At 34.9% G+C, this 15849-nt stretch overlaps 1 protein-coding gene across 4 annotated transcripts in view; it reads right to left on the reverse strand.

Annotated features, from left to right (window-relative positions):
• The window catches only part of CBLB (Cbl proto-oncogene B), a 196357-nt gene that overhangs the window by 43263 nt on the left and 137245 nt on the right, over positions 1 to 15849 (reverse strand). For all 4 annotated transcript variants that reach the window (XM_058661828.1, XM_004593216.4, XM_004593217.4 and 1 more), the window contains one exon: positions 8010 to 8213. In XM_058661828.1, coding sequence (XP_058517811.1) covers positions 8010 to 8213 — 204 coding nt within the window. The remainder of the gene's footprint in view (positions 1 to 8009; positions 8214 to 15849) is intronic.

Below are 15849 nucleotides of genomic sequence, written 5' to 3' on the forward strand. Positions count from 1 at the left end.
ACTGCATTTCTTTTTATAGAAGTAACTGATACCTAAAAAAAGTGGCTGTCTGATCAGTGTGCAAAGTAATGTTCAATAATTGAATAGCTGAATTATTATCTATGCCCCACTAATATTTACTAAAAATTATCAGATACTATAAATTAGAATCAATAAAGAGAAAGACACTAGACTGCCTTTTTCTTTGAGACCTGCCAGGGAGGTGCGTCAAAGACTTTGCCAATAGGGTCTACTTTAAAGTAGTACAGACAGACTCCGATGTGCTCTTTCAAAACAGTAAACTTTGCTGACTACAGCAGCAGCACTGCTTCTCCCTGAAGTCACTTCTTAAGAGAGGAGGCATAATCTCTTGGCCTATGACTGGACTCCTAAATCTTCATGTCTCTTTGAAGTTTCACACTTTAAACACTAATAAGATTTTTGCATCCTCAACTAAATACAGGCTGTGATTTTAATTTAAATTTATGGTTCTCCTTTATTCACATATCTCACCCTTAAATCTTATAGTAAAATGTACGTTTCGGCAGTAAGTTGTGCTATCTTCTCAGGCCATTTGGTTCACTCAAGCTGTGTCACCAATTTTGACAGGGCAGCAAAGGGCGACACATAATTTATAAATATTATCATAGAAATGGTTGCTAAATAAGAACATTTGAGAACAAAAGAAATTTTAGAGGCTCAAAAGACCTTTATGAGAAATCCTCACTGTTCTGAACAGTGATGCCATAAAGAACCTGCAATCTACATACTGCAATCCCTCACCCTGCTTTTCAAAACACTGAATTATTGCCAATTTGGTTATTCAGAAAATAACAAAGTTTTAAGCTTCTCTACATTATTTATCATAAAATATTTCATCTGACATGCTGACAATTTTGTATTTTTTTGATTGTTGTATGGTACAGTTTAACAGACACAGGGGTTTCCCTTCTCCCTCCCCTCCCCTCTGTATTTTCTATGAGTTACAAACATAAAACATGGCATAACAGTAAATGATTTTAATACTGCCATATAAAGAAATTGTATTTATATAATACTAAATAGTAGTAATGTTATAAAATATAGTTAATACTACATAAATATACATGAAATACAACCACATGCTTATTAAAACAATACAATTTTACTAATTCTTCCTAAATAGGAAAATTTCTACCTAAAAGAAGGATATTTCCACCAATATCTGAAATATATTGATTTACTAAAATACAGTGATAATTCATGGATTTTAACACAATATATAAATACGAGTTATAACTAATATTTGCCATTACCAGATGCCTGTAGAGTTCTAACAGTTTTAAATGCATTACTCATTCGATACTAACCGTAATAGGATGGGTAACATGAGCCAGGTAGTGCTGATGGAGTGTGGGAGTTAACAGGAAGGGTTCAACATTATAAGTCACATACAGACCAACTGATACAGCTATTACATAAACTCAGACCAACTGACTCCTGGCAATGAAATTCTGCTTTGGAGTAGAACTGCACCGGTGGACACACTTCACGGGCAGAGACTGTCCGGCGCTTGCGGCCTAAGGACCATGTGAAGCCAAGCACGCAAAAAGAACGCACAGCCACTGCCCCTCATGAGCTGATGTCTTTTCAGGAGGTGGAGCTCATGCCGAATGCAGCCATTCAAGTACTTGCTTCTCTTGTACTACGAATTCAAACCAGTTTTGAGGACTATTTACCCATGTATACAAGGCCCTCAATAACATCAACAATACCTGAAAAGGCAGCTGTTTCCTTTATTCACCTACAAATATGACTATTGTACATTCAGGTCATTACAACTAATAAGAACTCAATTCAAGCACAAATTTGTGCCTCTGAACTGGTATTGTCACATATGACTCGTGCTTCATGTTGAGGGAAAGGTGAGGGACACTGGCACTGTGCTCAGAGTAATTCTTCCAGGGTGGGTCACAACAGGGTTAGCACCCCGGGCCCTGTCACTCAGTGCTAGCAGTAGCAGCCATGTTATTGTGAAGTACAAAAATGGTCTCATTTCTGAATGCACTCAGTAAGTAGAACTGACAGGTTGAAATCTCATCCTACCACACTGGGTATCTAATTCTCTTTTTGTGTTTCATTTTTTTTCCCCTTCAACACTTGACACTATTCCTGAGGGTAGAATTTAAGTAAAAAACAAAACATTTCTATAAATAATGCAAAAACATTGATTTGAACACATAAATCTTATCTCCTAATCAGGAACACTATAGAACATTTCTCTACACTTACTAGGGAAAAGAAATGATTACATAATAGAGTTTTTAGTTAGTGATAGGTATTCAATTTGTTGAAGGCAACATGAGAACATATAAAAAAGATTAGTTTCCAAGATCACTGATGAAAAAAGTTTCCATCCTAATATATTCCCTCATTAATATTTTCAAACTTCTTGGGCCTGGTATGGTGGCCTTATGACTGTGTCCTCGCCTTGCATGTGCCAGGATCCCATTAGGGCTCTGGTTCATGCTCCACATGCCCCACTGCCCATCCATCCCTGCTTGTGGCCTGGGAAGGCCATGGTGGAGGACGGCTAAAACCTTGGGGCTCAGTACTAACTTAAGACCCTTTAGAGGCTCCTGGCTCCTGACTTCGGATCAGCTCAGCTCTGGCCCAGTGCCCACTTGGGGAGTGGACCAGTGGACAGAAGATCTTCCTCTCTCTCTCTCTGTGAATCTGCCTTACCAATAAAGTAAATAAATAAATCTTTTTAAAACTTGATTTTAACATATCTACTAAAATTATGGAATGGATAGAAGCACAGGAATTAATAGTTCATTTAGTATCTCATTCTGTCACTGAACTTAATTCATATGTAATTTTTTAAAATTTATTCATTAATTACATTGTATTATGTGACACAGTTTCATAGGTACTGGGATTCTCCCCACCCCTCCCCAAACTCTCCCACCATGGTGGATTCCTCCATCTTGTTGCATAACCATAGTTCAAGTTCAGTTGAGATTCCCTCATTGCAAGCATATACCATACATAGAGTCCAGCATCTTATTGTCCAGTCAAGTTCAATGGCTTCTTAGGGAGACCCTCTCTGGTCTGAAGGCATAGCCAGCAGAGTATCATCCTGATCAATTAAAAGCTCCAACATACCATCAGCAAAAATTTACATTACTATGGAATTAATTCACATAGTATTGAGTAACCAATATGTTAAAAATCAATGAGGTACCACCTGACGCCAGTAAGAGTGGCCTACATGAAAAAAAAGCACCACCAACACTTGTTGGCGAGGTTGCGGGGAAAAATCAACCCTACTCCACTGCTGGTGGGGCTGCAGGCTGGTACAGCCTCTATGGAAATCAGTATGGAGAACATTCATACAACTCAAAATCTGCATACCCTAAGATCCAGCAATAGCACTCCTAGGAATATATCCAAAACACCTGTTTCATGAGAAACCAACAGGCACCCCTATGTTCACAGCAGCACAATCAGTAATTGCAAAAACATGGAAGCAACCAAAATGTCCATCAGCAGAGGAGTGGATAAGAAAGCTATGGTTCATCTACTCCATGGAATACTACTCAGCTATTAAAAAAAACAAAATGCAGTTCTTTGTGGCCAAATGGGCCAAACTGGAAACCATAATGCTAAGGGAAATGAGCAAATCCCAAAAGGTTAGATACCACATGTTTGCCTTAATTTAAGATGATATGATGTTATATAAAACATGTTATGTTATGTATATTATGTTATATGTTGTGTATAAACTAAAATTGAAATGTCAATGAGGTGGTCACAGAATGTGGTTAAGAAATCGCATTTATTCGTATGTAATTTTATGGACTTTGTCATTTATGCGTTCTATCAATATCACAGCTAATAAACTTCTCTTACATCTTTGGCAAAAGAAAACAACTTTCTAAGGAGTGACAGGTCCATTTTTCTTGGCTGCAATCTGACTGAAACCAAGCAGAAGTTTGTGATTTTCACACCAATCACAGCCTGCACTTCTCTTGAGAATTCGTACCAGATCAAATTACACTGCAAACCTGCATGTTCAGAACTCCACAATGTAGATTAAGGCAGTATCAAAAACATCTTCTAGTTTAAATTGTAAACTACTTTCTCTTTGCCCCTGCATGTAACAACATTAAGAAATATTATTAACTGACAAAAGAAATAACTAAAAACACATTACATATGTTCAGTATGCCGCTGTTTATCCACTCCAGCTGTGGAATATTGCTACAGTCATAGGAATATTCAAGCAACTCAGTTATCTAGGCTATGATGAAAGCATTACTAATTTAAAGAATGCAATATGCTTAAGACAGGCAGAAGCAATTTCACAATATTGTTAGTCATGAACTTGCTCAAACAAGAGGAGAAAGATGAACACTTGAAATAACAGAAAAAAACTGAGTCATTTAGTTGAAAATGACTGACAGTCACTCTTGGAGTTGAGCAACATTTTAAAAATGAATGAATAAATTCCTAAATAAAACAGCCAAATGATTTTTATAAAGAAAATATGCACAGAAAAGATATTCTCTTTCAAGACAGCCATCTGATACTTATTTATATCCTCATGTAAGACAGAATTGAATAAAATATTTGTATGACATTTTGCACACATCTAGTCTGCAGATTGGCAAAGATTAGAAAATGCACAAGGTCAGGCAATTGTCCACAAGAAACATGTGTGCATGTGTGTCCACAATTTATTTCAATCAGTAAATATTTACTGAATATGGTTAAGTGCCAGGAAAGATAACGTCCACGGCTTTATAAAGTAATAGTTTAATGAAGCAGAGTCCTCTAAATAAAACAGAACAATTCAGTGCAATTCTTAAAAGACAAGTTTCAATAAAATACTATGGAGAAATTCTGTCAAGCCATTTTCTCCCCAGTGATTCCTAAAGGTTTCATGCTTGGCTATATACCAAAATGTAGGTTTTACTGAAAATAAAGCAATAAGGACTTATGAAATAGAATAAAATTCACCATGTGCTTAAACAGTGACAGGCATATCACTTTATTTTTGTTGACCATGATTCTACAATTCAAAACAAACTGTTTGTTTAGCATATCAACATACGCAAGTACAGTGCTGACTATAGCGAAAGCTTTATTAAATGACCCTGCTGATTGCTAAGTAAGTCACCAAAGTGTCATTTTTGGGACAATAATGTCAGAGTTTTCCATCACAAAGGATCAATGCAGAATTCTGTCAGCTTCTAGACAGAAGAGTACAGCACGCCAGAAGGAACATACCGTGCATAGGTGTGGGAGTGCCAAAGATCAGTAAAACCGGCAGAATCAAGTTCAGGACATTCTGATTCTCACTGATTATGTTAAGCACTTCCTTGGGCTCTGAAAGCCAGAACCTAAAAGAGGTTCAAACTCTACCCCGATTCAATGGAACACAGCATAAAAATACAACTTCTCCTGAACTCATATAGGCTCTATTTCCCTAAGAAGTAAGGAATGTTTTAAGAAAAAAGGACTGCTCTTAAGAAAATTACTTTTCAGAAGAGTCAATTTAATAATGTGAATTTAGATCCTGTTCTCATGACTAGAAAACACAATTATCTGAGTCACTTTAACTCCTTGAGCCACTGGGAGTGCCTCATAGGAGGGCATGGTTCAATGCACATTTGTTAAAGGCTAACTGCATTCCACAACTGGGACAGCAAACTTTTTCTTCAATGATTAGACAGTAAGTATTTTAGATTATGAATAAAAAATATAAAATCAAGGAAATTACATACTTACAATATTTTATAGTTAAAAATACATCTTCAAATATATGTTCAATATATTTACACTTAAATTTAAATCATATAAATGTGAAAACATCTTTAACTCACAATAAAAAGGCCAATAAACAGAGTCAAAATTAATAAATAATATGTAAAAACTGTGTTATCTCAATAACTTGTAAGGGTGCTATTTTTATCACTTTCCAGAATGACAGGAGGCACAGAGTAGACAAAGAACTTGGCTTATTAAATATTAATTTACAGATTACAGAATCAGCATCTCAAAACCTTTTGGATAAGAGCAAGCATTATCTGACACCCCAAGCAGTGTTCTCACACGCAGATGAAATCAATTCACTAACTCCTATTACCAAGGATATCTTAGCACGTTTATAAGACAATGAATATCAGTAAGTCAATATTTATGATTTCAATGACCTGATATTGGTCCAGGATGTTAAATCTTTGATTTCATTTAATCATCGTAACACCCAACAGAGAAGGTACTGTTTCCGCTCTGTTTTATGAAGGAGGAAACTGATGAGAAAGGAATTAAGTCAGTTCCTAGGATTCCCCTACACTACTGCTAAAAACAGGTATTTTCAAGTCTTCCTAAAATCAAATTTTTGATTGTCTTCAGGATAATCTGAATTTTCTCTTTCAATTTGATGGGGTTTTTTTTTTCCTCACTGTTGAGAAATACCTGCTAGTGTTCCTGGAAATGATTTCTGTGTGTAAGAGATCACATCAATGAAAACTAAAGACTAATCACCATTGGTGGAAATTAAAGGGTAAAGTTAGATAACGTTTCAGTTAAAGTGCAAAATTGATTCAAAAACAATGAAGTCAATAACAATATCCTGACCAAATTAAACTTTGAATCGTGATACTGGTAATGCTAACATAAGCTTCATATAGAAAATCCCAAGGGAATGTCATTTGACAGCATGGGCCAAGGGAATCGAGAAAAGCCAGAGGTTTTCCAAGGGGCAAACTCGGACACAACCCCAATGAAATGCCTCATTTGTTATCTTCATCAAGTGTTTCATTGCTACAGAGAAAGGGCACAACATGCATTAATATTTGATGCAATTATACAGTGCCATCATTCTACTTAGACGGCAAGTAACTGCCCCAGTAATTGTCAAAATCTAAAAATATATAGGATTCTAATGTCTATGTTGACAAGGCTTTATAAGTTTATCCTTTTTTCTTAAAGATTTTTTTTTAAGATTTTTTTTCTTTCATTGGAAAGGCAGAGTTAGACAAGGAGAGCTAGAGAAAAAAGATCTTCTGCTCTCTGCTTTACTCCCTAAATGGATACAACAGCCAAAATTGGGCTGGTCTGAAGTAGAAGCCAGGTCCCCTACGTGAGTTCAGGGGCTGAGAACTTGGGTCATCCTTTTCAAGTCATAAGCAAAAAGCTGGATTAGAAGTGGAGCAGTCGTGTTCAAATCCAAGCCCATATGGGATGCTGGTGCCACAGGTGGATATGCCACCATGTTGGCCCCTGTAGGTTATTTTAACTTGGTAGAGATGCGGGCCATGAATCAGGAAAAAGGTGACACCTCTGCAGAACTTCTACAGCATTTGCTCCCATTTCTCTCAATGTGAGAACACACGAAATTCTGAGTAAAATTTCAGTTTCACGTATCAGTAATCAGACAGAAGGTTGATGTCTTGGAGTTTTGCACTCCTGATCACTGCATTTATGTTTTAAAATTCAATCACTCGGCATTCTGCTACACTAAACAGTCTTTAGTGAACTGGTTATATAAACTGTAGACTAAAACATCCATTCTCCATGACTGCACAAGGGCAATTCTCTCAGTTGGCCATAGTGATGAACAAACCCCAGTCAATGCTAAATTCAGCGATAAGCCCTGTATGACTATTTAGAAACAAAACAGCTAGAATGCATCCCTGTTAAACGATTTTATCAAATGTTTCTTCACTTTAACAATTTCTTCTCTAACACTGTTCTTCAGATTATTGTCCTGAAGATGTTAAATTCTATAATAATCCTATCACTTATATTTCTCATCTTAAAATCTAAAATTCGTGAGTCTAGTTATTTATTTGGGCAGAGTTTAGTTATCTCTCCATTGTATTAATCTATCAACATTACTCATATTGGCATCTTTCTTTTCTCAGAATCTAGAGTCCTTTCCCAAACTCAAGTATGCCCACATTTGCTCTGTGGCGGCAGCATTACTTTTTTATATCCTCATGCTCCTCTAACTGAACACACATTCAACTCAGTCTTACCTTTCGAACATTTGCCAATCGGTTCATCATCAAGGACTCCTCTCGGTCATCATCGTCATCCAAGTCGAGCATTGGCATGCCAAAGGGGTCAATTATGCTGCAGCACCTAGAGCCTTCATCTCTAGGATCGAAGGGGTCCACGATTATGGGCTCAGTTCCTTTTATTTCACAACGACAGAAGGGGCATCCCTGGCCATCAGACTCCTGAGGAAACACAGGAAACACAACCATTGGTATTTGTTTAAAAAGAAAACATAACGAAAAGTACAATTTTTCCTTTACCTACCAAAAAAGTCAAAAAGAGGTTTCTGGGTCAGTGGCAGGAACGATTAGCTTGGACAACGCAGCAGAAGCATTAGAGGGAGGGAACAAATTGCATGATACATATGCAGTGTTTTGTATTTCTCAAGAATAATTCTTTTATTAAGACTGATTTGGCAGGGAAATTGAGCCTATTTATTTTCCTAAATGTTTGCTTCTAATTCTAATGTTATCAAGAAGAAACTAGATATTGAATCATAATTCCCTTCAATAAAATGCTTAGAGAACTAACTATAACAAGGACATTTGACAAATTAACAAATAAAGCTATGTTATCAATAAGAAGAATCCATTTCAAAATCTGGAAGGGTTCCTGTGGATATAACTATTGCTAAATAGTATCATTTTAAATGCAAGGCTTTTAAAAATCTTGATTTGTAAGGGATATGAGGGGAAAAGAAAGCAAATTCATTACATTGAGTAATCAAAAACCTGTCACATCTGACACAGCTCATTTAGAATACAGTACTTTGTGAGATACTAAGTTTTGCTCATAATCTTGCTTTCAAATTAGATACTGCCAAAAGATTGGTTCAAAAACGTTTGGGCTACAAATCATCTATTCATAATTATAAGAGGTTTTGTTGAAAGCATCCCAAATTAGTTTCTCAGAATTAATTGCATTAAGAATTCAAAACTGGAAAGGAAATAGAGCAAGTATATTTTCTTGCCCTGGAGAGGTAACATGTTTTAAAATATTCACCACCCTGTTTTTGTATTACACTATGATTTTAATAGTACACTATTTTAAAACTAGTCAAAACTATGAAATCATTTTAGGGCAGAATCAGATAAATCAGCAGCACTGTGGAGATAAAACAGGATGTAAATAGTAATAATACTGAAACTGTCCAATAAATAACTCAGGTAACCCACCCACTTGTTTAAATGGGAGATCTACTTGCCTTAAAGGGTCACACATCAACGGCAGAACAATTCTCTTGGGAGACAGTTACCATGTGTGTACTTTGAGGCAGATTGTATACCATGTAGCATATTTTACCTAAACTACACTCAGATTAATAAACTGAATATTTTATTTGTCCAGTAAACTGTCAACAATAACAACAACAATCACTCTGGCTTACTTACTGAAAAGAAACTAACACTGCTTACTCATCCAACCATGCATGCTCAAGACTGGTAGACATCTAACACTTTAAATATTCTCTCCATTGTTTAAAAAAACAATGAGACTAACAATATTTTTTTCTAGTTCATATAACTTTTGAAACACAAGGCTAAATATTTGAGAAGACATACATTTTCACCTTTCAGTATCAAGATCATTAAATTTAAGAGTATACCTTATTTTATCACCTGGGGAAAAATTTCCTACTACAATAGTCAAAACAGATCCATATTATTTGCGTGGCAGATTTTACTTCATGTCATTCTGAAAAAAAAAAAAGCATTCTATACTGCAGTCAGTTGGAGCCTTGGGTGTTCCACCTCTGACCCAGATCCCTGCGAGCACATCTCTGAGGGCAGAAGATGGAACAAACTCTTAAAACTCCAGCTTTCTACATGGGAGAACCAGATGGAGTTTCAGCCGATGGAGTTTCTGAACCTTAAACTTCATTAGGCCCAGATCTGGCTTCTACAGGTATGTGGGGAGTCAAACAACGAAAGGAAGTCTATATTTTTCCCTCTCCCTTTTTTATCATTATTTAAACTGAATACATAAATATTTATATATAAAGAAAAATGAGAGTCCTCATAGGTAAAACTAACCTATGTGGACCAGTTGTTTTCTGTGCCTTTTATGCATGAAAAAAAGAAAGCTATACTCTGAGCCTAAAGAACACATTTTACTCCCAGATTTAAATAAATTATTATATAAAATTTCAAATACATGTACAATTAGAGAAAAGTGTAACAAGTTTCTGTGCAATTTCATCCCTACACCAATTTTCAACTCATGCCCCAATCAAGTTTCATCTGTACATTCACTTGCTATCTTCGTTCTTTATTGTGAGGTACATATTTCAAGTCAAAGATTCACCCATAAATATTTTATTCCACGAAACTAGAAACCAGATATCTTAATTAAACATTATCCCACTCAATCTAAATCATTAAATTCACTTTATTTTTGAAACCAGTGGATTGTACAAATCATCCTGTTAAGTTACAGACGTTTCTCTTAGAAACATCCAGGACAATTTACATGCTGCTCTGGGTAAGGATGGCTTTCAGTTTGGATCAATTTCCTCATAACCACTAACTGATAACTTCCATTTTGATCTATTCTTCAAAAAGTTTTACTAAAAAGATAGTGTTTGGAAGAAGGAAATGAGTAGTTGTCGTCTACAGCCATACCACCCTGAACGCGCCTGATCTTGGAAGAAGGAAATGAAAGCAAACAACAGCGTCTAAATAATACTAGAAAAAGACTGGAAATGGTTTATGCAAGACTGAATTTGTTTTTCTCTATGTATCCCATCTGGAAATGTTTATTTTTGCTATAAAAAATTGTGGATGCTTATCAAACAGCCAAGTTGTAAGTGTAGTTACTACAAAATAGGATTTTTGATCAGTATTATTGAAAAATGACAATCCCTGTTACATCAACAAAGTAGCTTCTATGAACAACCATTTTCATTTTCAGATAGATCACAGTAACTGCCTCTGCTTAAAGGCTTTTTTCTAATCTAACTTCACTCATCAGTTTTTCTTTATAAACTTACTATTATCACATGCACATTCAATATAACCACAGGTTCTCAAGTGGTACCACAGTTACTCTGCCCTAGTTTCTCTGATGCAGTTGACTGAATACACATAAAGAATACTGAATTTAGACAGCAACTCATTAGCATTGTACCATAGTAGTTAAAATGATTTGAAAATGTTTCTGTTAACATACACTTAATATATCAGACCATCAGTAAACACAGAAAGACCAAAAGAAAAAAAAAAAACCTTCCTTTTTTAAGTTCTCAACACATTCATTTTGTATGAATGCTAAGAGGAAGTATTCAGGACTCCATCTATTCTGACTCAGTAGATTTCATTTCCTCAAATAAAAACTTTGAAACAGAAATTTTCAACAAATACTACATAGATCTAAAGCCTTACTCAGACTTTTCATTAAGTCCATTATTACTACAAGGTATACAATATGAGGAAGCCCTAGAATAATTTAACAGAAAACATTCAAAATATGCAAAGTCTGTGTTTCTTACAAACACCTTACATGAAAATCCAAATAAATATTTTACTACCATTACAACATTGTTATCATCACCATGGATCGAACACATTCTAATACTGTTTAAATATTGCTCAGATAAACACATATAGTCTAGAGGAATACTCTCTTATAAGCATAAGAGTATATATTGGCATACATTAGCTCTCATTAGACTTGCTTTACAAACCATTCAATTGCTGTATCTATATTTATGTGTGACTTTTTCCATCATCAGTAACTTCAAATTTGCACTAGTTTGCTGTATTTTCATGTAGTTGTGAAACTGCCATATATCTTTATTCCCTAGCAATTTGTGTTAACTATATATAAGTGAGTAAACTAACAGGTGGCTGAGTACATACCAACTATGTTCATAGAACAGTATTTGCAATAAGATTAACTTGTTCAAAGAATGAATAAAAGAATAAATGAGAATACTTAATAGTAAACTTAAACTAAATGCACCAAGTAGGAAAGATTTTTTTTTTGTTTTGATTGTTTTATGGTGAATAAAGAAACATTACAGAAAGCAGACTCTCACGGTTTTCATCTAGGAGACCTATAAAGATTTATGCAGTTAACCAGTAAAGAAGCACAGAAATTCTAAATTAGGACATTGGACTGGACTTTCACTTCCTCCTGTTATTGCCATGTGACACTAAACAATTTGTTGTAGGATGTAATCAAATAATTCAAAAATTAATTTCTCACTTAATATGTAAAATATCCCTTATTTCTAAGTATAAAATGTTATATGCAAACTTCAGTGGAAAAATTAAAATGAAAACAATCTCAAGAATGAAGAAATATAGTAAAGAAACTGAGGAAGCATGTTATCATCTGATCTCCTATTTTCGAGGCAATCATGCTGTGTACTGCCATGAATAAAATTCGAAAATTGAGTAACTGTAAGAATTCATACATTAACTGCACTTGGAAACAGAAGACACCATCCAAGTTCAACTATTAGTTAAAATATTAGGAAAAATGAAAATTTAAGGAACTGTTGGAAACACTATAAACTAACTCATGTGATCTTATTAGCAAGAAAATGGAAAGTTTATGTAATTTCATAAAAGTCATACAGATAAGCAATACTGAATAAGAATCACCACAAACTAAGTGTGCTTTATGAATCTAAGCACTTCTTTACCACAATATAGTATTATAAGCTCAGAGTTTTGTAATTAAAAAATCATAGCTGTTAAGACAATGTCTAGTGGTCCATTTTCAACATAGAACAGAAAATTACTGTTAGCTGATCTGCAGATGTGGAAAAGCTCAAAAGAGTTGTGAATGTGTGCAGTTTGAGAGTTTGAGTTGTCAAGGCCTTCAATTTCATGGAATCGCTTTAAAACACCTAAAATATATATAGAAAAAAATCTACGTCAAAATCAACTGCAAGTATTTTCAGAGGATCAATATCTACTACTGTCCAGACACATGGCAACACAATAAGCATTCACCTGATTTAGTCATAAGAGTGAGAGTCAAATATTTTCTCTACAAGACTTTATTTTCTTACCTTATTTGACTCTAAGATCTTATTTTCTCCTACAGTATCACCATAATTCATATCAGTGCAATATTTTGGACAACTTTGGTAGCTCTGCATTATTCCAAAAATCTTTTATTTTGCCACATTTACCCAGAAAAACATGACATGTAATCAGAGAGAAATGATTTAAGTACATTATTGAAGGCAAATATTGTTTTCTTATTTATGGTACAAATTTCACAAAATTTCATGGAGGCTAGAAAATTGAGGGTTGCTGTTGCTTTTAAAGGAAGACCAAACAATATTTTTCACTATTTCTCATTGCCTTCAACATGCTGTTTTAAGTCTTGCTCCTTATCTCTCCCACAACTATCATTTTCACACCAAAAATGCTCTCTATATTTAGGATATTGATAAATCATTATAATAATGTCCTATTAAAATCAGAATGTCTGGATTTTCAGCTACTTTTTTTGTGTGTGTTACTGTTTTGAACACCCTAACATCTCTTTGAAATATTTCAAAACAACATACAAGGAGTATAATCAAAGAAAAAAGAATAATTTTACTCTGTATTAATGTCTTCGACAGTTAATCACAACACAGTTGCACATCCGGTGGACAAAAATATATTTTTAATTTTGTAAAGAAGCTGGAAGCATACAGTTACACTTTGTGCTACACTGCTCAAAAAACCTTTTCTAGATTCCTGATAAAGGTATTAAATAAAAACATGTTCTTAATTTATACTCTGTGTAGTAATTCTGCTCAATTTCTGCTATATAACATTTTGACAGGAAAGAAGATGTGAAGATCAAGGTTGAGAAGATAAATGTGTTATTCTACTAACTTGTGGAAGTGAAAGAAAACCCTCCATATGCTTTACTGCCAAGGGCAGAACAGAAATTCTGCACCTGGACTGACAGGGCTTCAAAAACCACCTCTAGTGAGGTGATATCAAGTTATTTAGGTATTCTGTGTAAATTTCACCTTGCTTATTCAATTTATTAAATAACACAGATGTTTCAGAAGAAGGAAAACGCATCTGACACCTCTTTGGAGGCATGACTAATAGGCCATTATGACAGCAATTAAAGAGTAACCACTTTCAGCCTATTACAACGATTTGACACTGCTATCCAGCATTTCTTGGGTTTTCCGTTAATTACATAAAATTTAAGTCTCTAATGAATTTCAATTAAACTGAAGTAGAGCAACAAATGGCAGGAAACTTTCATGAAGAATGACTTGCTCAAAATGCACGCTTGCTGAACACATTATGTTTTATGGCTAGGGTATAATATTTCCTATTTGGAATCTGACTGATTTAAAACACTTTCCTGGCAGACGTGCAGCCTTCAAAATCATTTTCAGAGAAGCAGATTCAACCAAAGTATTAGAAAGTAACAACACAAACAAAAGTCTAGCATTCTTAATTAAATTTGAAAACTAGCAGGATATTCATTTCAGGTAATAACACCATGTCCATCTATTAGATTCAGATTTAATTTTAAAATCTTGACAGTAGGGATAGTGACTTAGTGCTAGTTTGGAGACGAGAACTTGGGACAAAAAACTGCTCAAGTAGTGTTTCATAGAAAAATAGTACATACATATGTAAATAAACAAATGGATTTAAGATTTTGGAAGAAGAGTGTTGAAACAATCCAATACAGCTTCAACTGAAAGAAGGGAATCACTATTGCTAACTACATTTGGGCAGAGCTAACTGAAAATCTAGCCTTTCTTTCTGATATATAAAAACCATCTACAAAATGTAAACAAATATACTGGCATAAAAGTGAAAGGACATGGATTTAAGCCCTTGACCACTTTTGAATTAAGAAAAAAGTTTAAATACCACATGTTTGCCTTAATTTAAGATGATATGTTATGTATAAACTAAAATTGAAATGTCAATGAGGTGGTCACAGAAGGTGGTTAAGAACTCGCATTTACTTTTAACAAATTGGCTACTCATTACTATGTCAATTCCATAATGATGTAAATTTTTACTGATGGTATGCTGGAGCTTTTAATTGATCAGGATGATACGCTGCTGGCTCTGTCTTCAAACCAGAGAGGGTATACCTAAGAAGCCATTGAACTTGACTGGACAATAAGATGCTGGACTCTATGTATGGTATATGCTTGCAATGAGGGAATCTCAACTGAACTTGAACTATGGTTATGCAACAAGGTGGAGGAATCCACCATAGTGGGAGGGTTTTGGGGAGGAGTGGGGAGAATTCCAGTACCTATGAAACTGTGTCACATAATACAATGTAATTAATGAATAAAAAAAAAAAGATGATATGTTTTACTACTTGCATCCCAGTTCAGAGACCTAATACTCCTAGAATGTTTCCTATCATATCTACAAATTCAGATGCCATGTGAGACATGGCATACAAATATTTGAAAACTGTGTGCTTTCTTTTATATATTCACTATCAACTAGGATCAGCCCAATGAATAACTACCGCGGCCACCTATGAGTTTTCAATACTACATCTCATATTTTACAAATATCTGCCAATTGAATAAATATTATGATTTATTTTTGCTAAATAGGGGTACTTTACCATAACATGATCAAATGATCACCAAATAGTGTCTATACAACATGAATGCTGCCTAAGGAAGTGTGGCAGTGGGCAGGAAGCAATCTATACATAAATGGGGATTTGTTCAAAGAGAAACTTCGTTTGACTAGTAAGAACCCACTGCCACACAAGTACAGAAACTGCAATACCAGGCTTAGTAGCCATGAGGGAAATGCACAGAAAAACTACGAGGGTCCACCTCTTCCGAGTCAGATTGAC

Source organism: Ochotona princeps, chromosome 3 (genome assembly GCF_030435755.1).
Source record: "Ochotona princeps isolate mOchPri1 chromosome 3, mOchPri1.hap1, whole genome shotgun sequence".
Classification (NCBI taxonomy): Eukaryota; Metazoa; Chordata; class Mammalia; order Lagomorpha; family Ochotonidae; genus Ochotona; species Ochotona princeps.